The sequence below is a fragment of the Branchiostoma floridae genome, chromosome 14 (assembly GCF_000003815.2).
Source record: "Branchiostoma floridae strain S238N-H82 chromosome 14, Bfl_VNyyK, whole genome shotgun sequence".
NCBI classification, from domain to species: domain Eukaryota; kingdom Metazoa; phylum Chordata; class Leptocardii; order Amphioxiformes; family Branchiostomatidae; genus Branchiostoma; species Branchiostoma floridae.
Window position 1 is genome coordinate 17,000,167 of NC_049992.1, and position 23,495 is coordinate 17,023,661.

The 23,495-nt window shown below is 40.5% G+C and overlaps 1 protein-coding gene across 2 annotated transcripts in view; it reads left to right on the forward strand.

Moving 5' to 3' along the window:
* Positions 1 to 1,065: 1,065 nt before the first annotated feature.
* Positions 1,066 to 23,495, forward strand: part of LOC118430260 (period circadian protein homolog 1-like) — a 29,044-nt gene continuing 6,614 nt past the window's right edge. Inside the window, exons 1-15 of one of the 2 annotated variants that reach the window (XM_035840984.1) lie at positions 1,066 to 1,217; positions 11,689 to 12,316; positions 12,453 to 12,515; positions 13,353 to 13,516; positions 13,731 to 13,858; positions 14,479 to 14,677; positions 15,406 to 15,466; positions 16,891 to 17,066; positions 17,947 to 18,028; positions 18,271 to 18,377; positions 18,780 to 18,936; positions 19,597 to 19,711; positions 20,179 to 20,268; positions 22,236 to 22,435; positions 22,709 to 22,878. In XM_035840984.1, coding sequence (XP_035696877.1) covers positions 11,760 to 12,316; positions 12,453 to 12,515; positions 13,353 to 13,516; positions 13,731 to 13,858; positions 14,479 to 14,677; positions 15,406 to 15,466; positions 16,891 to 17,066; positions 17,947 to 18,028; positions 18,271 to 18,377; positions 18,780 to 18,936; positions 19,597 to 19,711; positions 20,179 to 20,268; positions 22,236 to 22,435; positions 22,709 to 22,878 — 2,269 coding nt within the window. In that variant the 5' untranslated portion in view covers positions 1,066 to 1,217; positions 11,689 to 11,759. Of the gene's footprint in view, positions 1,218 to 3,036; positions 3,209 to 11,688; positions 12,317 to 12,452; positions 12,516 to 13,352; positions 13,517 to 13,730; positions 13,859 to 14,478; positions 14,678 to 15,405; positions 15,467 to 16,890; positions 17,067 to 17,946; positions 18,029 to 18,270; positions 18,378 to 18,779; positions 18,937 to 19,596; positions 19,712 to 20,178; positions 20,269 to 22,235; positions 22,436 to 22,708; positions 22,879 to 23,495 lie in introns of those variants that run through there. The other variant, XM_035840983.1, reaches the window with a different exon arrangement.

The window sequence follows — 23,495 nt, forward strand, 5'->3', positions numbered from 1 at the left end:
ATACTAGCCGGACACCACCAGCTAGCGGCTTGGCAATGGTTCAGTGTATAGACGGGGTCTGTGTTGACTTACACTTTGTTTGTATCCGTGCGTGTTCACATTAGTAGGCACCTCTAACACATCATAATACTGTACAATGTAGAGTACATGCATGTACATGCGATTTTCTATGGCAGTCAAACGGTGCTCAACCCTGTCTTACCTTACCTTACCTAGTCCCATCCTCATGTCTGAGGGTCGGGGACTATGGTAGCTCAAACCTGTCTAACTACATGCGTATGAGCGAATACTGTTTAGGGCTGAACCGTTTAATTGCAGAGAGGCGAGTCGTCATTTATGGCCTTGGTCTTTTCAGGGACACTATGATTTATATACCCTGCGCAATGTTTTTCGAATCTTTAACTTTCCCCCTCGTCCTTAGTATTTAATAGTAAGATCATTGACGCTACTTCTTGGTTAAGCCCAAATGTTGTATTTCTCGCACATTCCTCGGCTTTGAATCGCCGGGCGGGGGGTGGTGGTGATTTGTGGTAAAATTTCCTTAGCCTTAGGGGTATCTGTGTCGTAAAAGAAGACTGGCGCTTAAGACTACACAAGGTATGGGCACAGACAATGTCGGTTGTTTACCTACCCTTCGAGGTCAATAAACTGACACAAAATTTGAATATGCAAATGAGGCAGGGGCGCTCTGACCAAGGTCTATTTTAATGCTCTGACATACTATGCTAAGAATGGATATTTCCTAAAACACTCTATATGGATAACTTTTTGAAGTACAAAAAGGAAAAGTTAATGTGCTAAGAAATAGTTAACACATAAGATATGTGAGATATGTATTACAAGACGAAGACAAAGTATGAGTATCGGACTGACCCAAGCCACGTGCCCGTTCCACTTATTTAGGTCACAGGTCGCACATGTTGCCCCTCATGGTTCCATACAGCACGGTGCACGCCGGACAACGTATGTACACTGGGCAACATTTTACGTAAGATTGCAGTCTCTACCAGAAACACTACGCTCAGCTGTAAGGAGAATAGTTGCAATATGGGAGTTTAGCCACCACATAGGGTTGAGTCCTTTGACCGGTGCAGTGGAAATGTTAAGTTTTTTTTGGCCAGTTATTCGCCCTAGTTTGACCAACGGATTCTACGATCCACGCCCCCGAAGGAAAACCATTGGTGGAGGCAACACGAAAAGAAAGTAGTTGACGTAAGGTTGGTAATTTATAAAACTATACTTGACTAATCTCCAAGCAGATCTTGCGGTACCGTAAGATAGTATCAAAGCTGGTAGCATGCACACTTCTAGCTAGGCCGGCTTCACTCCACTGTCACCTTTGATACTATCTTATGCTGCCGTAGGATCTGCTTGAAGATTATACTTGACGTCCTCAGTGTTTATCCTAGACAGATCAGCCACTTAGACATCAGGGTAGCAAATCTAAATAACACATAAGTCTTGTTACAGTCATGGGCTAGGAGATCCTTGGTGTTAAGGTACGCAACTAGTTAACTTACAAAGATAGGAGAACGGCTCGAGCATTGGCTCATTGTTGATCGATACATCATCGTCAAGTACAAACCAGGTAAAACCTAAGATCGCAGGCGGTGTTCACATGCAGTGATCAATTGTGACTTGGAGAGTTTGCTTTGACTTTGGTCTATTGATATACCCCTGCGAAAATATAATATCACGTTAATCAGACTTATACAATTCTTGTACATGGCGTTTTTATGACTTTACTGCACAGACTACACAATAATAGTTAATGAATGAATGAATGACTGGTTTATTAGCGCCAAACAAGTGCGTATTTACATGTGCACATCATTGCAGCCATACAATACAATACTGAATTGGTATGATACATTTGTTAAAAACTTCATTAAGACGCATTCAACAATGATACAATATAAAGTAGTGTGCTATTTTTGAATCTGGAATTCTGGATGATCTGCATTTAAACTGTGTGTAGTTATCCTCTGTACGTAATGTTTTCTTTTTGCTTAAATGGCATTATCTTCAATTTTTTCGCCTTTGTTAATAATGTTATGCCTTCTGTGCCGGCATGCGTGTTTATTCATGTGTGTTCCTGGAAAGCAGAACGAAAGTCAGGTTCAATAATGGGAATCCCAGTCTCCTGGTGTGTGTTTGCATTGTGTGTTTCTCGGCAGCATAACTCGAGAAGTTATTGACGGACCCTTATGTGTGGTTAGAGGTTGGGAAAACAGTTCAGATTCGATAATTGGCCACCTAATCACCTTTTGAAATTTTGAAGAGCAGACCCTTGATACTCGGTTAAGGGAGTATCAAATATGAATCGAATTTTTTGTTTGCCATTTTGGTTCATAACAGTAAGATGATATAGATATTTTGTTGTCTCTCAGTTTTTGAAACATCTATTTGAACAATGAACATTGATTATTTAATTTTACAGCACTTGTATTGTTGTATGGACAGCGTTGGATGGTTCCAATCGTTCTCAGTGTCTATGATATAATATGATATTCTCAATAGGGCGTCGACTTTCAGTTTATAATAATAACAACAATAAAAATAATGATATCGGGTGTATTTGCAGCCAGTAGGTACCCAAAGCCTGTTATCGTTCAAGTTGTAACTCTTGGGGTAGAGCCTGAGTAAGTGCCGCAAATTTGCGTTTATTTCTATTTATCTGCCCAGTCAGGCAAGTCTTATTATATTATATATTATGTTCAGTGCAATAAATTGGCGACATTTCCTTGTGTATTATAAATATCAAGCTAAGTTTAGCAATACATCCGCTTAAAACTACGGAGGCGGGTTTCTCTCGCTTGTTTCCTATGTAAAACAATGTCCTGTGTGGCTGTCTTTTTAACTTCCGATCACCGCCCATGTGTGTTGTATCTTATGCAACTGATTTATACACAAAACACGGGCTCTGATACAAGCAACGTGTCCGCGTGCGTCCCTAGATGGGCGGGGCCACGTTGACCCCATTTTTGAACCAATCAGAGCAAGGCATTGTGAATACATTTGCATACAGCAAAACAGTCACGTTTTGGATGGCGTGAAGGGTAGTGTTAAACAATCCTTGCCAACGAACGCTGCTTCCTCGCCAGTCTACCCGTAATATCGCGGTTTCTACCGGCATTTAGGACAACTTTTCGGCACATCCTGCGAAGGAGACCCCATGGAATCCGTGGACGAATCTACGCTCCTCTCTGTAAGTTTTTTTCATGCAAAATGCGTCTTTTTCTGTGCGACGTGTTTGGATGCCTTATTCTCAATGGCGTCGGGTGCATGCCTCTATAGCGAGGTTGTTTTTTTGCCAGCGTATGTCCCCTCACGGCTAGATTTCAACAAATTTATCCGTCAGGCTTGTCCCTGGTAAAACTCTGCAGTGAGCTTTGGACTTTCTTGTCTGATTTTCTCGCGCGATCCATAAAAAATTGTGATATAAAAAGTGTACATGCATGATGCTTCCGCAAAATGCTGCAGTTCCATGTTGGCCGCTAGGGTCACATGTTTCCAACAGTGGAGTCAATGTTGAACCAACTAGGGAAATGTTTATACATGGGCAGCCCGGACAAGTATAAACGTACCTAACTCAGCAGTTTGCGGACAGACATGGACAAGAAGTTGATTTTCTTTTGTAAGGAGGAATTGTGCGCAATCCTATTCCATAAATGTACAGAGAAAAACCCAATCAACTGTCAGTTAATCTCAACAGATGTTTTAAGGAAATTTCCTTTTAAAGGTGCATGCGACACTAGGGGTGGGTAAAACCGGTTCTTTCTTGTTGGACCAGTCCCAAAAAACGGATCTGAAAAAAAAAATGGCCTGGCCCTTGGACCGATTAGAAAATGAACGGATAATACCGGCAGGTGTTCATTATTTACGGTGTTTTGGTGCTTTTAATACAGATCCATGAAAATAACGAGCAAAGTAGATGAGAGTTGATAGCCATTTTTACCAAGTTTCCAAAGTCAAATTTGGTCCAAGACAGAGGCAGTTAGTGTTCTTTAGACTTTACGTGAAGATAGGATTTTAGAATTCCAGTGGACGACAGATACTCCACCAAACAGAATCCTTTGTTTGTGGCGAAACATTTTCACAGAAAATTAGGTTCAGGTTCGGACTGGCACCTGGTCCTCTACCTGACTTTTCTGTACTGGTACGCACCCCTATGTGACACCAAACCCATGTAACATAAGCGTAATATTGTAGCAATATGCTACTAGTACTTATGCCTGATTTAAACTGTCAAATTCATGTATAATCTTCTAATGATTGGATATAATGTATATTTTAGGATTAGGATCATTCCCATTACTATAGATTCTACGGCTTTTGTTCGAGCCAGCTTAAAAGGGAGAATGTTTAAGTAAACATCTTTTGGATTGAAATTTTCCAATCAGACAGCCATCATGTGTGATGTGTGATTTTGGTAATTGGCATATTACATATGCACTTTGAATCTAGGTTACCCTTTGAATTCGTGGCCGGAAGGTTGCTTCTTTGATGTTGCTTTGAATTCATTGATTTATTCGTGCTGGTGGTTTCAGGGAATAGTTTGATCTGAGAGAGTGCCTGGAACTAAGGAAGTCAATGGGGCATACTATCCCAGGAAATTTGGAAATTTGACCCCCAAAATAGCAACAACAAAGTAAATTTTAGTTGAAATATCTCCTTTGGACGCTGCTGAGAAAGAAAAAGTAGTTGATCTGAGGCCCGGCATTTATTGTCTTTATTGCGTAAAGATCTTTTCGGCATTGAAACATTATGATTAACAACAATTGTTTCTGGAGAAATTGTTTTGCCCCTCTTCTACACTGCCAACACATGTTTTACTTCTTGCCCTTTTATCTTTGTCTCTGTAGTAGCACTAGTAGTCACATGTACTTTGCTGCTGTTACTTGTACACCTGGTAAGAGTGCCCTCTAGTGAAACTTGAGCTAACTGCAGCCTTTCTGTTTTTCTAGTCTTGCATCACTCCTTTTGTTGTAAGGGGGAGGGAATTGCAAACAAGGTTTTGTATTTCCTCAACATCTTAGCCCTTGGCTATTCTGTTGCAAAAATATTTTTACGATTAATGAATATAATAACTGCTGTCGCCTATTGTTGTGTGCCTACAAAATGTTTGAAATGAAAGTAACATAGAAGTTAAGTGTGCTTTACAAGTTTTTCGTCATCAATTTAAAGATCTTAGGAGGTTTAAGGACAGGAGGTACTTCCTTGTTTGGCTGTATGGCTTTTGCTCGAGCGGTCTGAATGTGAAAGACAAAGTATTGAATATGGGCTATGTAAATTGATGATATGTAAATTGTGTCCTTATTTGTATTGCAAATTTCTTGCATTTTGTCCATGTTGACTTGATTATATGGATGACATCTACACACACATCGATTTATGGCTTTTTCCGAAACTAAAACTGACCACTTAGATTTCATAAAGGCAACTTTTTTTTGGTCAAACTTTTATCAAATTTGCGTGCTCGCAGCAGTTTTTGGGTTCCCAGAGGATGTCATCCATATAATCAAATCAACATGGCCTTACTTAGACAGGGCCCAAAAGAGAGTATTATATTTCAGACTACCTGACAGACCAATCCCAGTCATCTTTTCTTGGTTTATGCTAGCAAGGGACATAGAGTTTCCAATATGAAATCTTTGTGAGGAAAATCAAACAGACTTGATGTAATTTGATTTTAGAATCATGTGTAGTATTAGTAAACATTACACTTCAAAAAACAACAGGTCAAAATTTCAGGTCGTATTGTCCTTATGTAGAGGAACATAGACACTTGTAGTTGTACAATAACACACAGCATCGAGAGAGCAACGTGCCGTATCCGCGCACGTGTACGCAGCATGTTATATAACATGGCTCATTATTATTCAAACGGAAAGTGGATTAGTTGGCTGCCTCAGCATTGGCTATCTGGTCTGCTTGATGTAATCATGTGAGTAATACTATACCTCTGAGTAATGGATGGATATACTGTAAATGCATTTAAGTTTGCGGGGATTTAATGTCTCGGTAGCGGGAAAAGGGACTTTTCGCGGTGGTTTTAAGTTCGCGGTAGCACCATGCACTGTAATCTCTTACTGCCATGGTGGTTTTAAGTTTGCGGTGAAGTGACCACCGTGAAAACCTGGTCATGAGTCGTAGGTGCAAACACACATGATGATTGATACACAACCAAAAACAGTAGCCTTGTTGGGAATGAACCTTTTTCCTGGAGGTGCATTCATACAAGAATCATTACCGTCATTGAAAACATGATGCTAGGCTGGTCATTATTTTAGGCCTCATTTTACTGCATTCAAAAGTACTGCTTAACAATTATTGTTCACAACAATTAGATCATCATATGATTTTTCTTTGGTATAATATCCAATAACTTTTTCTTCTTTTTGTTTGGTATAATATCCAATAACTTTTTCTTGATTCCTCTAATGTAAGGATACGTATGGCCAGTATATTTTCCTTTCGAAGCGGCATGCAGGGCTGCCAACATGTGATTCTCGACACACGTGTACGCCGCATGTTATATAACTGGTGGAAACGGTGACCTCACGGTAACATTCCATCAAGGCTGAAATGAGGGATTGTCGGAAAGTCTCTAATCACACGTGGTCACGTCCGTTGTGTGATTCTTCGTTCATTATAAGCGTCTTAATTGAGGCTTTCGCAAAATCACATATCTTTGTTTTGACTCAACCTCGACCAATCAACAAACCATATCTGTAGGGCATCTTGGGGTAGAAATGTACCAGTGACTGGATGCTCCATAAACCCCTTTGATGCCCTCCTACCTTTCGATAGGCCTGACCTTTTGAAAGTCTATGTGGGAGACCACATTTGATTTGCCTGCAGGCAGCCGGTATCAGGAAAGCAACGTGCGGCGCTCGCTCACGTGTACGCGGCATGTTATATAACGTCCGCCGGGGCTCATTAGTATGCAGACACGAAAAGTGAAATTGGTCTACGCTCTTCAGGTCATTCCATGAGAAAATGAAGTTTCACCAAAGTTTCTCGGAAGAAAGATTCATAAGATTTATCGTTGGCTTTGATTGTAAATTAGTGCTCCATAGATTCTTATTATGGTAAATGCTAGTATCACATGTCTTATTAAAAGAATAAAATGTAATGTATTAGTTAAAACCAGTTTGAGAAACTTTTCAACCTTGTATGGTTTCAAAATTTGCACTCCAATACCTTAGATGCATCTGGTAAAAGATTAGGAAATATGAGGAAACGTCACAAACATTACAAACCAGTAGTTAAACACTGAGACTACAACTTACAAGTTTTGTTGAGAATTTCTACATTTTGGGCAGGATTGACATAACAGGGGACAATCACCTTTCCAAGATGTCAACCTGGACCAGACTGCAAGCTTTGATCCACTCACACTGAGTAGGACCCCTACACTTTCCGATAAAGTATAGTGGGTGGTGGGGTCTGCAATGTGAGATGTAGCTATCCTCAAACACAGAACCTCAAGGGTTCTTTCCTGATCAAATCCAGGTACCTCCTCTTCACCTGATCATGAGAAGAGTGGGAAAATAGGTGTACAGTGCCTTTTCCATGGGAATACTCAGAAGCCTGCTATTGGGATTCGAACACAAAACTTCTAGATTCTAAGTCAACAACGCTAACCACAGGACCACCTTGCCGCAATTGTTGTGTCTAGTCTGGACACGGTCATTGAAAGAAAAATGGTCCAAGAAATGGGATCAGAGTTTTCTCTAAGGCCTTGTCTTATTAGATGAGCAAGGTGGATTATACGGGTTAGTGTCCTAGCCTAAGGCCTTTTCTGATAACGTACAGTGAAGTTATCTTACTGCAGTGCTGGAGATACGTGGGTGAAGTCCTAGTTTCTACGTGGGAGAAATGACCAAAGTGCGTCATCTCTCAGGCCAGGAAATTACTTTGGAAAGAACTGACTTTGATGAGCGGTATCTCTCTGGAGTATGCAGGCTACGTTCCTGCTCTCTTCTCTCAGAAAATTGGACTTTTGAAGACCTGGCTTAAAAGCAAGAGCGCAGTGACCCCTCAGGTCAATTTGTTAAAAACTGAGCCTCCTAATGTCACTTAAAAGAATTTGAAACAGTGGGTGAATTATTGAAAGATAAAGGGTCACTGTTGTCTGTTCATGGCATCACATTTGGAAATCCAAAAGTTGCTGTTGAAGTTACTGTGAAAACTTTCCACGCACTGCAACGTGCAGAATAAATTAAATCAAACCTCCTTGATCAAATAGAGTCTTGCAGATGCCCTCCCCATTGAGCTGCAGCAAAACATTTCACTCATAATTATCGTATAGCGCCTGTGCCTTCTCGCCCCCCTCCCCCACAAAAGGACCTGACTGTAATGAGAAAGTCATGTAGACTGTATCCCGAATCCTTGCCCTTCTATCCCTAATTGTATCTACAATGTCGTTGTCACTCTACATCAGCTCTAGGCAATAGAATCAAGCTAACCGCCCTCCTAATATGGTGCTCTGCGTACGAGGGAAAGGTCAGCGTCCTCAGTCCTTTATGTAACACATCGTGGCAGATCTTACATAACGCCTGTTTCTACCTCGATGTCATCAGTCACATTTTGTTAGCGGTGAAAACAGGCTGGCTTAAACGTCTTTCCGTAGCAACGGGATGGAGGAAGCATGCGAAAACATGTTTCCAACATCGCACAGTGAGTATAGATATACTCTTTGTTGTTTATGTATGGAAACGGTTTGTGTTTGTTTACAGCATCTGTTTGAAGGCCATGCACAGCTCATGTTGTCCATGTATCCTGGTTTACAATATTCCAGAAGATTTTTCCAAGAGCAGTGGCTGGACTAACTGTTTATATCCGGTGCCGTACACTGTGTTGTAAATAATGACCAACTATGTTTTTGAGTACAGTATGACACTGTATCTTATGAATATTTTACTAGCATGACAACTGTTGCGTGATATTTACCTGCTGTTGTACATGTGGTTTCGGAATTGGTTTTGCTCACATGTTGTCTTTTCTATTGGAACTGGGCGTCGGTTTTGGATTCATTTTTGGGAACCTTTTTGTGTTTTTACATGATGAATTGGTATTCATCAGAATAAGGACGAAAAGTTAAATTCAAGTGATTATAATTATAAGGGTTTTAAGTTGATTTGATTGTTTTTGTGTGTGTGTAATATACAATTATGAAAGATGTAGAATAGTACAAGGGATGTGTACAGTTTTCTTAGGACAAGGATTTGTGAAGGTTACTTGTTGATGGCATTGTAATATGTACTGCCTTTCTCTTGATCTTAGACTTTAGAAAGTTACTCTGGTGACACTTCAAATTTTGTACCCTAAGATCATCTGAAAACGATAATGCTTGTTATTTGTTGTGATTTTGTCAGATATTATGGAGAAAATCTTTTTCTTTTTCTTGATAAATTGTTGACACCCTAATATTGGTCCTGGCCTTGGTGCTGACTGGTTGAATGTTGCGAAGGTGACGTGGATTTTGTTTATCTCTGAACAATCTGTCTTTTTTTGTACTTGTTTGGTGAAATCCTTAAGTTGGTTTTGTCCTTGGTGCTGACTGGTCAGCTATTGTGAAAATGATTTGAACTTTATTTAATCTCTGGGAGAACACAATTCTACGAGCACTAGTATTACAAGCACTTGAGTTTAAGTGGCAACAATGTGAGTTTTTGTGGTTAGAATGTTTATTTGGCCTTATTTTTAAGGGAGAGAATGCATCTGTGGTAAATACTGCTCTTTTTGAATCTATGGTTGAGTCAAAGTAACATGGAAACAGTTTTGAGTGAAATTGAGTGAAGGAACAGTTGAGGTTCTCTTCCACTGGCTGTGACAGTTCATGCATATTTCCAGTTTCATCGTTTAGGGGAATTAACCTTCCAGTTTGTTCTTTTTGACAAGCACATTGAACCATGGCTTAACTTCCCATCCTCAATTCTTTCTGTACATTTACTGTCAGTGCAGTCTGTATATTCACTGTTCCACTTTGATTCTACATAAAGACCATCTAATCCAGGTTACAAACCTTTTCTTGTCAGAAAAGATGTTGCGTAAGTTGTCTTGAATCCATGTGGGTTTAATTTTAGATGTTGAGACTTCTCATTGGCTCGCGATAAGGTCACTCTGACCGAGAGATGCAGTCGCTTTGCGTACGGTATCAGGTTTATCCCTAATGTAGCCCAAAAGGACAGCTTATATAACGTGTGACGTACGGCGCATACGCACATATATTATGCACATCAGGTCTGCGCTGGGATCAGCAAGTGTTTCATGTGTAAATTCTCGGGCCTTTGAGCTGCGCAGCTATTATAGATTCATGGAGGATAGACAATTTGTGTTTGATTGTGTTGCTGTTTTGCCCGGGGCAAATGTTTCAACTTTCTCCCTGCTACAGAGAATTAAATTCCTTTCATTCCATACACAGTAGTTTTATCCGTGCCCGTAAGGAATTCTTGCTGCACCTTGTTATTCATGTCAGTCTGTCCTTTTTTGCCGTACCCAATGTTGGATATCATACAGGCCGACAGTGCATTTTTACTACAAAGTTATTTCTAAATATTCTGTGTGGCAATGATACATATTGTTCATTGTCAGAGAAGTCTCTGGCTGAAACTTGGTACGTTTGTACTCGTTTTCACGAGTGGACTTCAAGTTGCATCTCTACACAATAGAAAGGAGGGATAGACCACATGCAAGAAATGTCTACGGTTACAGCGGGTAGAATTAAGTGTTTGGTTTCGGACTTTTTTGAGAACAATGACGAGCCAGCTGCTTAGTTTGAGGTGACAACCTGTGGTTTGAGGAAACTTGAGTGACCTGCTTGGGACAGAACACAAAGGTTTCAAAAGCAAGAATCTACTGTCCAAACCACTACACAGAATCAGGGCTCGAAATTCATTTTTGGGATTAGGTGCACTGGTGCACCCAGCTTAATAAATTGGGTGCACAAAAAAAAAGAAGTACCATGACGGACATTTTTATTATCTTTCTAATGCTTGGATGTCAAGAATATGATGTATACTAGTATACTTTGATATCTTTGCCTACATAAACCTAAGAAAATATTTGGGTGCCCCCTGTGGGTGAAATAAGTGCACCAACAGAAAATAATTGGGTACTCAGCTCCAATTTTGGGTGCAGACATGCAGCCACTTTCTCATTGGTTGAGCCACTACTTGCCGTGCCATCATTGGTTGCCGTGCCATCAACCGCTATTTGTGATGGACAGTCGTGATGAATCCATTCCAACCTTGAGTACTAGCACTTGCTGCTGATGGAGGGGTGACGTTCTATTACTAAATATGGTCACTTTGAGCACCCTCTCTGGTTTTAAAAGCCGCCAAATGAGACGGGAAATCAAATCGAGTCCCCTCTATTAATACAAACGTACTAAAAATAGAAGTCTGTTTGGCATGCAAATGCAGGTTAAAATTCTGTGCCTTTCCAGAGAGTATACAGAGATGTTGAATTTGCCTGGAGGTAAAATGATAAATAATAACTAGTATCGGCGTTATGATTGCCAAATACCTGCTTAGTGCAAATATTTCTTAATCTTGAAATCAAAGAGATTCCGTAGTTTGTTTGATGACTGCAATTCGATGCATAATTTTATGATGAAAAGCCCTTGCTTGTCTGTTTTTCTGTTCTCTGATGGTTGTTTACCAATTGTGTTCTCTGCAGGATACTTCGTCTCGGTGGGTGGCAGTTTGTGGTTTGTTCCCAGTCTGAGCTTGGAAAACATCTTTCTTCCCATGGCATGTAACCAAGAGGAACCAATGAGCGAAGGCGGGACCAGCCAGGCACCGGACACAGATCCAGAACAGACAGTCTCTCTGGACCAGTCCCTCGTGCCGGCCATCAAAGCTCCAGCCAGCCTCCCGGCCCCTACTCCTTCAGACAATGGAAAGGAGTTGGGTGGTCATAGCGCAGGCGTTACTGATAATACCACCAGCAGCAGCAGCAATACCAGCAGCCCTGCACACAAGGAGACAGTGGACTACTTCCTGAAGAAGCCCGCTTCCCCGTCCCACGTTGCCGCCCCTTCCACAAGCGGGCAGGCCAACAAGCAGAAGGATAAGTACTGGGACTCGAAGTCCGCCAGCAATGGCTCGTCAAACGGCAACGGCAGCAACGGGGAGCACTCGGACGACATGGCCGTTTCCGTCACAGGCTCCACCAAAAGCTCGTCCAATAGCAAGAGCGGCAGCGGCACGGAGCAGCCAATGGAAGTGGAGAACAGCGAGAATGGAGAGCAGGGGTCCAACACTCTCTCCAACTACGGCTCTTCAGAAAACTCTGATTCTAAAAGGTTGGTGCTTGTAGAATTGGCAAAGCTCCCAGATATGTTCATGTTGTATCTTCCACTCCCTTTAATGAGTGTCTGTTTGACGCACCATATTTACTTGACTGGCCACTTAACTTAAGTGTTATAAATTTTGTTTCAGTGCCACTTTGAGCATGCTCAGCGGTAGCAGTAATGACGACCAACCCTCTACAAGTGGCTGCAGGTGAGATATACTTTGTGTCTTTTCTAAGTGTTGATGTAAAGATAGACCCATACTTTTCTAAGTGTTGATGTAAAGATAGACCCATACTTTTCTAAGTGTTGATGTAAAGATAGACCCATACTTTTCTAAGTGTTGATGTAAAGATAGACCCATACTTTTCTAAGTGTTGATGTAAAGATAGACCTATACTTTTCTAAGTGTTGATGTAAAGATAGACCCATACTTTTCTAAGTGTTGATGTAAAGATAGGCCCATTCAATTTTTTATTAACCTCTCCAATTTGAATGAATGAATTGATTCGTTGAGTTACTTCCTACCAAAAGATTAAATTGTTGAGTTACTTCCTACCAAAAGATTAAATTGTTGAGTTACTTCCTACCAAAAGATTAAATTGTTGAGTTACTTCCTACCAAAAGATTAATTTGTTGTTACTTCCTACCAAAAAATTAATTTGTTGAGTCATTTCCTGAGTAGAAATCAATTTTCTACTGAGGTGCTATGCAATGGAACAGTTTAGGACCAAACTTAAGAGGCGAAAACTCAGTAGTAACTTTAGAGAACATGTTACGACATACAAGCAAGTAACTATGGACTGACTTACCGGATACAATTATGAAAATTAAAGTGAATTATTGTATTGTTGTAAATAACTCTGTAACGGAAGACCTCCTCTAAACCTTGGACCCTCGAAAACCTTAGGCTCATGTGAAGGGTAAAAAAAGTTGAAAATAAGTCCTTTTTACTCCGCAGTGGTTCAAACATTGCTGATTTGAATAAATCCAGTAATTTCAGTAACTTATCTTACCCCTTTCCTTTGATTTGTGTTTTCCCGAGTAGTAGCGAGCAGTCAATGAAGGCCAAGAACCGTGAGAAGCTGGTCGCTGCCATCCAAGAGCTGAAGTCAATGCTGCCCTCCTCTGGGCTGAATGACGGGAAAGAGGGGAAACCGTCCACCCTCGCGGCCCTGACGCACGCCATCGAGTGTGTCAAGAAAGTCAGCTGTACGTAACTTGATATTCTTGTTTCATGTTCAGTCCTTGAATGTTTTTTCCTATCGTCCAAAAAGTTGCCCAGAAAAGTAATTCAAACTGTTCCGAAGTGTGCTTGAATTTTTGTGCACTGCGTGTTGATGAAATAGCAAGAAAACGTGCTGCCTATGTGCCAGTAGGCACTAAAAGGGACTGGTATTCACCGTGTTATCCTCTTCACCTACAGCTTCGAATGCTTTTGATCTTCCCTTCCCTGAGGAGGAAGAAGACCCCTCTGCCAAGGACAACAGCATCCCGACCTACAGTCTCCATTCACTCTGCACGCTCAGCAAAAACGTGGTTCTTCAGAACATGGTAAGTTGGGGTGAAGAGTGTGCAATCATCATTAGAACTGCAGTACTTACATCATCATTACTGTACATTTCCGGCTTGTGTACAACAATGTGCACAAATTGCATGCTAATAATTGTCTTCGCTATCAAGGAACATTTCATAATGGAGGGCATTGAAATGGAATACATTTTTTGTAGTGTATTTGACATTGAACTAGAGTATGAAGGTGATGGCAAAATGTCACAGGTCCTGGAGATGAGAGAATTTTAATAGCATTACATCACCCTGTCTTTAAGTTGAGTTTTCATGAAGGCTTTGAGGCTCAAAACTAAGGGTGCATATTATCACCATATATATATGATCTTTGCATAAATATATGATTCTTGGACACCTGAAATTAGAGCTGTGTACCACTTTTTTTTTACTGTGGGTGCACCAGTGCACTTAGATGTTTGTGTAGAGTTTGCTGACATTCTACTTAAGTCTATGTTTTCACCCAATTTTTTTCTATGCACCTACCTTTTAAGGTGGTTAGGTGCAAAAACTTGAGTCTTGCACTTCTGGTCTCCATGAAATAGATAGAAAGCAACAAAATGTCTCATGTTATTATAATGAAGTTGTGAATATTGATATTTTTTCAGGAGAGCTTCCTTGTGGTGGTGTCGGTAGTGGATGGCACAGTGCTGCACGTGTCGGACATGATAGAGAAACTTCTGGGCTACACCCCGCAGAACTGGCAGGGGCGTAAGTTCGCCACGTTCCTGGCCAGAAAAGACGTCCCCACCTTCTACTCTCACATGGCTTTGATGAGCCGAAGTGGACTGCCAACATGTACTCGAGGTGTGTGATTCTATCTTGTAGTCCAGCGGCATACAGGGTTGGACAAGTTTTCTAAAATTCACTTGTCCTATCGGCAAGCACATAAAAAATGTACTTGTCCGAACCAATTTTTCACTTGCCCAAAATTCAAATGTCACTGTTACTAGTATATGCATGTTCAGTTGACCATTGCTTGATGTCATGACTGTAAATAGTGTATCAAAATTGCACTCAATCGATGAAAAAATCTTACTTGCCCGATCGGGCAAGTGGGTTAGGTCATGCGCTTGCCCGAACAGCACTTTCACTTGCCCAACCCTGGGCATAGCTGAAAAATTGTGCAAATTTGTCTAAAAGCACCAAATTTGGACATATCGACATATGCAGTTGAATGTATTCTAAACAAGAAAAGATATGGAGGAATCTCAAGTTCTGCTCAGAATTGATTTTATGGCACTTTTGAGGGCATTTTTAGACCAAAAATGTATATTTTGGGCTTCTGTGCTCAGGTTTTAATCGAAATGGCCTGAAATTTATATAATTATAAACCTATAACATTGGGTACAGGAATTCATTCACGCTTTTTGCATACATAAGTTCAAAATGGTTAATGTTGGGTTAAGAGTCAAACTTACAAGAGTACAAGATGACCACAGTCACATAAGGACAATCTGGCCAATTGGTTGCTCAGTGAATAATTTTTTCTTATTGATGAGGGGGCTTACATTACATGTTTCCTTTCCTCTCAGATGGGGATACAGGTGCACTGAGTGAGGGGAAGAAGAATTCCTCCTTCTACTGTTTCATCAGGTATGGTCCAACCTTTTTTTGTCCCTTATATCAACATTAGAAGGAAACAAACTCCTTTGCCTGTACATGTTAAGTCACACTTTTACATGTTTCTTTACTGTCAAACTTTTAATGCCAATTCGCTAACAGTAGTATGTTTTGACAGACATTTTTTTGTTATAGAATTTCAGTGATGATTATAGAATCACCAGAAGTGATACGTCTTAAAATGTTGCCAAGCTTTACTTACTTGTGCTTCTGCGTATCTTTTGAAACAACACCCAAATTTTCTACCCTCCTGTCCACCTATGTCTGTGAGTATCTCACTGCAAAGTCCTACAATCCTATTTGTGGAGTATTTTCCCACACACAACATTTGTTGGTAATTTCCAACATCTTTTCCATGAATCCCCTTCTATGTTCCCCTTTTCCCTTGAGCAACAAAGCCAGCCTGGAAAAAGGCGGAGCTGTTTTTTATGTTTGCAAGTGTGATGACGTCCTCTTTGTCACTCAGTATCTCCTCACAGTTTTCCTTTTTGGAGTAAAAACCCTCCAATGCCTTCTGTGGAAGCAGCCAACCCCTCTATTGTTTACACCATCGATTTCTTGAGTCTGTGTCACAGTTGTTGCCATCTTATTTTGTTCTCACAAAGATCAGATTGTGGAAGGACTTTCATAAATATGATTCTTGAAGTCTGTTCAGAATTTGGATTGGAAACAAACATAAGAAGACGGGATTCTATGTGTTTCGGGTTTTCCTGGCTTGTGACGAAAACATGTACTTGTTATTTTATGAAGAAGTACAGTCTCATCCTGTGGGGATTGCCTACCCTAGCCTCTAGGAGAGAAGGGGGCATACCTAGGTGCTAGTGCAGGCACGTCCCATCGTATGAGCTGGAAGCATTCCGTAAATCTGAATTAATACTTCTCATGCACTGTATCATTCTGTAAGGTCTAAGATAGAACTGTATGATGTGATCGGTTAAGTTAAAAATTTGTGAGAACAAGCCACCCTCTGTGTCAACGTACCTGCGACATGTGCTGCCATAGTTGTATATTCAAAATGTTTAACCAGAAATTGAAATACCCAGTTTTATTGGTAAATACAATTGGCAAACTTTGCTAAGAAGTTAAAAAACAAAACTAAAGGACATGTATTTTTTAAGTTTATTCTTTAACTGTTTTGGACTAGTGTTCATATTGGGCATTTTTGTCAGTAAGCCAGGCGAGCACATGTCAAATCTGTGTTACCACACTCGATGACCATGTTCTTGTGTATTAAGTGTCTACAGTGGTGAGTCGTAACGGTGGACCACATTATTACTCTCTCAGAGCCGTACATATTGTGGTCCCCCATATTGAGACAAATGTCCTGCCTCCTTGTCTTGCCTTTCCGTCTGTCCTCCTCCTGCGCCTCCGTCTGTCCCTCCGCTCTGCCACCCCAGACACGACACAGAGCCTGCCGCGGCTGCCGAACCGCCCGCCCAGCTCAACTTCACCCCATTCCGCCTGACGGGGCGCAAGATCCGCGTCGTCATGCCGCCCAAGGCCAACGAGGGAGAGGGGAAGTCGGCTCTCTGCTGCCTGGCATTGGCTGTTCCTGTCAAGACAGCTTACAAAGGTAAAAAAAAAAAGCGTACATGCTATTTTCGGTACAAGGTGAGAGCTTACCAACAAGCTTTCAGTGTCCTCTGATTTTTCTCATGTTAAAATGACCCAAAGCCCATGTCACATGACCTGAATAGAATGGTCAGCAAAGATGCATGGCAGTCAGTGTTGGTCCCTGTCTCTTACAATGCTTACAAACTTTTAAGGTAATTTTTTTGTGTTTGCTCAGTTTAAGGCCTGAACAACACTTTTTTTTAATGGTAGACATACATGTAGGACACTTTGCTAGGAGATGGCACTGAATGTTTGTTTTGAAGGCTTATGTTGTATTCAGGAGAGAAACTCTTGCCAGGATTTCCTTAATTTTGCAGTCCTTGAAAATAAGCTGTTGCCTTATATTGAGGGACTAAGTGTTTGGACAGTGTAATGTTCTGAGCTAAATTCTTAGAAAACCTAGTAGCGCCGAAAAATTTTATTTCCTTTTCCTTTCACATTTAAAAAAAACTGTTCAGTGCTAGGCGATACAATCTTGAAGTTGATTTTATTGATGACATCCTCTCAATACTCAAAATATCATTGAAATGTAAGAGTAAAAAACAGACCTAATTTATTAACCATTGGACAAAGAGCAAGACAGAGAAAGAGAGCATGCATACTTAAAAAAAGAGAGCCAAAAAGATGATGCCATAAAAAGGCTCATATAATTATATTTTCCTAGAGATTAATGAACTTAATTTTCACAACATCCAACCAGTCAGAATAAACAAAATCCACATCATCTTCACAACACTCCATCAGTTAGCACCAAGGTCAAGACCAAGTTTCGAATGCTACCAATCAATTACAAAAGAAGCATGTTTAACACTGTGTGAACTTGTTGTATCCTGCTACAGAAGATGGGGAGGTTCCTGTTGAGAAGAGAACTTTCCTCAGCTGTCATACTCCATCCTGTAACTTCAGTGATGTGGACTCAAGGTAGGCAAGGTCCATTATTACGAATATTGGATGTTTTCTGTAAGTGATTATCAAGATTATGATGTAATAGTGCTGGCCTTAGGCATTCAAGATGTGTTCCTTCATATTATTCCTTGTCTGTGATATTTAATTTCCCCGGTAGGGGAAAACGATATTGTTTTTGTTGGTGTGTTCATTTTATTTCTGCTTTTGTCAGAAGCCAATCAGTGCTTAGAACTGTCTTGATTATTTTCCCTATGCAGAGCTGTCCCTCTGACCGGGTATCTTCCGCAAGATCTCATTGGTCGATGCATCTTCGACTTCATCAATCAGGACGATGCGCCAATCATGTTGAGCGTGCACGAAAAAGGTAAGAAATGGAAATTCAAACTTGTTCAGTTTTTCAGAATACATCAAAATGCATGTCATTGAATAGTTGCATGTGGGTGTATCTTGTGGGTGTACATTTCATGCATTGTGTATAATGCATATGGCTAAACCAAATCCATTTTCCTGGTTCTTCAATATCTCAAGGTAATCAAAGTATAGCAAATGGGTATTGAAAAATCAGAAGAATACATGGTTATATGCCTTCAAGCTTTTTTTGATGTTGTATTCAACTGAAGCCTTTTTGAAGAAAAATTAACAACCAACAAATTAAATTACTGTAGCCTGAAGTGGGATAATGAATAGAATAGTTGCCCACACTTAACTTAACTGGGGTTCATTGTAGTGGCACAGAATCATCACAATGTGTTGTTACTGTTCACAGTTGTGAAAACCCCCATGGGACAGACGTTCAACGAGGGCCCCGTCCGCCTACTGGTGCGAAACGGCAACGAGGTTACCATAGAAACCAGCTGGTCGAGTTTCATTAACCCGTGGACGCGGAAGATCGACTTTGTCATCGGACAGCACCGAGTCACAAGGTACTTGACGTTGTCTTTGTAAACAGATGGCTTAGCCTTGTTGTTTTACCGACTGTGGACTATAAAAAGAATTTATTTGTGTTGAGGTCCACTCGGTACATGTGCAAGCCAATTTTGGATATTTTGACTATTCATGATGTTGTTGTGATATCGATAGTTTGCCACCTACATAGATTGAAAGAGGGCTAACTGTCTCCGTCTTTAATTTTTTTCCGTCACACTCATTGAACCCATGCTGTAATTAATTTTTGTTGTAAAAGTGTGTCATTTTAAGCTAACAAAAACACTTCTTTTCCATCTTGTCCTGATGTTCAGTTTTTTTATATTTGGACTGGGGGATTTGTTTCTGCCTCCCAACTTTTTTTGTGGTTTCATTGACCCAATCCTGACAATAGAATCTACCATCTACCTTTATAGTCTCATCCATTGGTTTTGGCTTACCAATGTGATTTCAATATGAAAATATGTACCTTTTATGGATGTGCTGATTTCCAAAAATCACCCTGCAGGAATTGCACCAATATTAATCATTAATCTATGTATTGTTTAGCGCATTTATACTGAAAGCACATTTATCATTTATCACTCATGATTGGCCTATAAGTTGTGTTGAAACTTGAATATTGTTTGATTTAAATTTGGTTCTTGGCTCTATTACAGAGGTCCACAAGAAATCGACGTGTTCAGAAACCCAATCAAAGCGTGGATCGGCCACCCATCAATAAGAAAAGACATCGCAGCTATGGAACAGGCCATCTGCAAACTGTTACTTCAGGTGAGCACAGCTCTATATTTTCTCTATGAGACCAGTTTCTCTATTTCATGTATTATGGTAACACAACTTTAACAATGGCCACCTGGCCATGGATGTCTAATTTCACTCAGTTACCCTATAGTTCGGATTTTATAATCTACAATTAATTCCCAGCTTCAAGGAAGAGAGGCTTGTAGTATGGATGATCAACTCTGCATTCTGTAGAAATGATGAAAATCTCAAAGACAATATCGGATTATGTTGGCATAGTAAACCAAAGAAATTTGGGAGCACCTAAGTAACAGCAAGCTTATTCCTGTATGAATTAAACGATCATCATAGTATCTAATTCAAAGACTTGGTGGCAGCACTGTCTTCCCATTGTTCTTCAAGCGATATCAGAAGTGACAACTCTTAAGTGTAGCATCAATTCTTCACCAATTTTGGAATGCAGTTGTACTGTAGCGTATGTATTCTCTGTATTCCAGACGACAATCCCACAACTAGCAGCACCCGATCACCATCTGGTCTCCACTGTGGAGAACCCTGACCAGTTTGCTGAAGATGTGGATGTGCAGGTAATAATCAACACCTACATTATTCTAAGTACTGTAAATGCATTTAAGTTTGTGGGGATTTAATTTCGCGGTAGCGGGAAAAAGATGTTTTGCGGTGGTTTTGATTTCGCTGTAGCACCATGCACTGTAGTCTCTTACTGCTATGGAAAAATGTTTGCGGTGACTTTATATTCGTGGTGAAGTGGCCACCGCGAAAACCGCAAACGTTAAACCACCACAAACTTTTCTGCATTTATAGTATTGCCAACCATAAAATGGTAGACATTTCAGGTCAGGGTGTCAATTACCTTACCCTATCTTTGCTCCCTTAAGTGGAGCATAAGGCACTGACAAACATGCTCCAGTCCTCCCTATCTTGGGCCATCCATCTGATCTCGGGCCAGGTCTTCCGTGCTGCCTTCATCTCCCCCTCTATAGTCCTTCTCCAGGTCCCTAGAGGCCTACTTCAGTTTCACTTCCCTTCAGGAGTCCATTTGAGGGTGACATGTGGATGTCTGTTCTTATGCATAAGCAGAATATGTCCTAGCCATTTCTAGCAGCTGCGTTTTATCCCCTCCACAATGTTGGGGATACCTGTCTGTTCAGCAACCTCCTTGTTGGAGATTCTCTGCTCCCAACATGGTCAATGGAAGGCCACTAGTTCACGGAGGAAAAAGTTTTGTGTTTTCGCAACATGAATTTTCCATTTGCTAGACAGTAAGTCATGCTCACCAGAGAGTGGCAGGAAATGATCAATGGACACATGTACTCACACACACACTGTAAAAGTAATGTCAATCTAAATCTTATTTGTAAATTATTAATGAACTGCAATTGAACTAGACAGCTAAAAGACAACTGAAAGCAAAACATGTATCACAGAGACATGAGATCTTGTTGGATATTGTTCCTGTTACATAAATTTGCAATTTGCAGAAGGAAGACAAATCTCTATGGCAGAAACCTACATTGGAAGACGGAAAGGGATTTAGAGACAGCTTCAGTACAAAGCCTTAGAGTGCTTTTACGTACACTTAGGGACCCTTGCATGATTACTTAAAGCCTCCTCATCAAACAGAACAACGGTGTATGTCAGATGTCTTCCTGAAGTAATGTGCAGTTGGATTACATGAAAGGTCTATCTTGATGGACTACATGTCTATTGAAGTGAAAGTATTTGTTTGGGATTGAAGAAAGGTCTGAAATGCCCTTTGTTGCTGCTGTTGGAGGCAAGGATATATTAGACTATATCAATCTGTGTCCTTTGTTCTCACACATTTAAAGGTTATAGTTTCGGAAGCCGATGCATAAAGGTATAGTTAATGGAGGAAAATGTCAATTGAACTGTATTCATTACAGAATTGAGTGCAACAAGATATAAAACTTGGTCTGCAAGCTTAATATGTTTTTCCAGTCAAACACAATTTCAAAATCTGAGAATCAACAAATCAAATTGATTTGCGTCTAACCTTTACTGCAAAAGTCCATTGTGTCTGTGTGAAATGCGTCATACATTTGTTAGACATGGAATGAAAAGGTCAGACTCTCTCGTTTGCTATCATCATTCTGTTAAAAAGAGACAAATGGGGAAAGGTGTACCTTATTTGTTTGGTTACAGGTCTGGAAGTTCAACTTCAACAGCTTCAAGTGTGCTTGTTCCAGAACAAGCTACAACACTACTGCACGAAGACTATGGATAATACATATAGATCCTATATCAAAGAAAAAGAAAACAGAATGTTGTACTTGAAAATAAGAACTTGCATTTACAATTTTTCCAATGTGGCATCATGCTTCATATTACAAATAAAATCCTTAAAACTGAATAAGGTCTTTGACATGTATTATTATATATTACAATGTATGTTTGCATTGCCTTTCTGCTGGAAGGTATAATAGTTGTAGTGTCTCAAAGGAAGGAAACATGAGATGTTTTGTCAGAAAAAAAATGTAGCTAACTTGAAGTTCTCTCTGTGTTCCCTCTTCAGGAAAAATGTATGGACATGCACATCCTCAAGGCACGTGGGCAACAGATCTTTGTGGATAAGGTGAAGAAGATGACAGACAAGACGGGGAAGGAGGCAGAAGATGCCAAGGGAACATCTTCGTCATCTAATGTCTACTCTCCGAGCCAACCAGCCGCTCTGCCCAACTATGAGCAGCTCAACTACGCTCAAAACATCCACAGGTACAAAATCTAGTGCAATTTTCATGAAGTCCTATACAAGTAGCTTTTGGGTCTTGTTACATGATCACAATTGATTTTTAAAAATCCTTCTTGTGCATTAGTAACTCAAGTATTGGATACATTTAGTAAATGGTTAGATGTTTCAGACAGCATCTCAGTCACTGAAGAAAGGACGGCGAATGTTGTCTGATGTAAATTGCAAAGCTCAAACTTTGTAACTATGGATTTTACCAACACAGATGAGTCTTCATTAACACATTGTTTTCTCTCCAGATACCTTCTGAGCTGTCCGGATGTGTTCTCCAACTCCTCTATGGAGGAGGACCAGCAGCAGGAGCAGGACCTGACCACAGCCATGGATGCTGTACAGCAGGCTGCCGAGCTGCCGCGGGGGGCCGAGGCCTCCAACCTTCTACCTGAAAGGGAACTGCCTTCTCAGACAGGTTGGTTGGGCTTTCAGACAAGTTAGTTGTTACTGTGTGGGGAGAGCCATACCCCAGGCACGTTAAAGAACCCCCACACGTGTGATGGTGCGTTGTGCGATGGTGCAAAATCCTTCCGTCTGGAATTAGTGATTCTCTACAAATCACCCGGACTCCACGAAGAATAGTGACATATCAGTCACTAATGGAGATCTATATAACCAAACCAAACCAAACTGTAAGAAAGTATGCAAACTGGGACGGAGATGTCTACGAAGACCTTTCAGTGTGTTCCAAGGGTTGTCTCAAGGACCCATCCTTCCATCCCAGGAGGAAATTTGCTTGTCGGGATGGAAAATAATATTACACCATCAGTCCCCAAAATGACATGAAACTGTTGAAAATGTACTTTTATAAGCTTAAATTGACGTATTTAACCAGGAAAATCAACAACACGGGCTTCCAAACAATGAGTGGGTTAGAAAAAGAGGTTTTGGCTTCAACAGAGACACTTTGGTCAGATTTTACATCCTTCTCTCTTACCTCTGACCACAGCTTCTGAAAAAAAGAATTTTTGTAATCATCTACTATCTTGTTGTATTAACATTTCTCCAGCTGAGGTGGCCATTTTTCTTTGT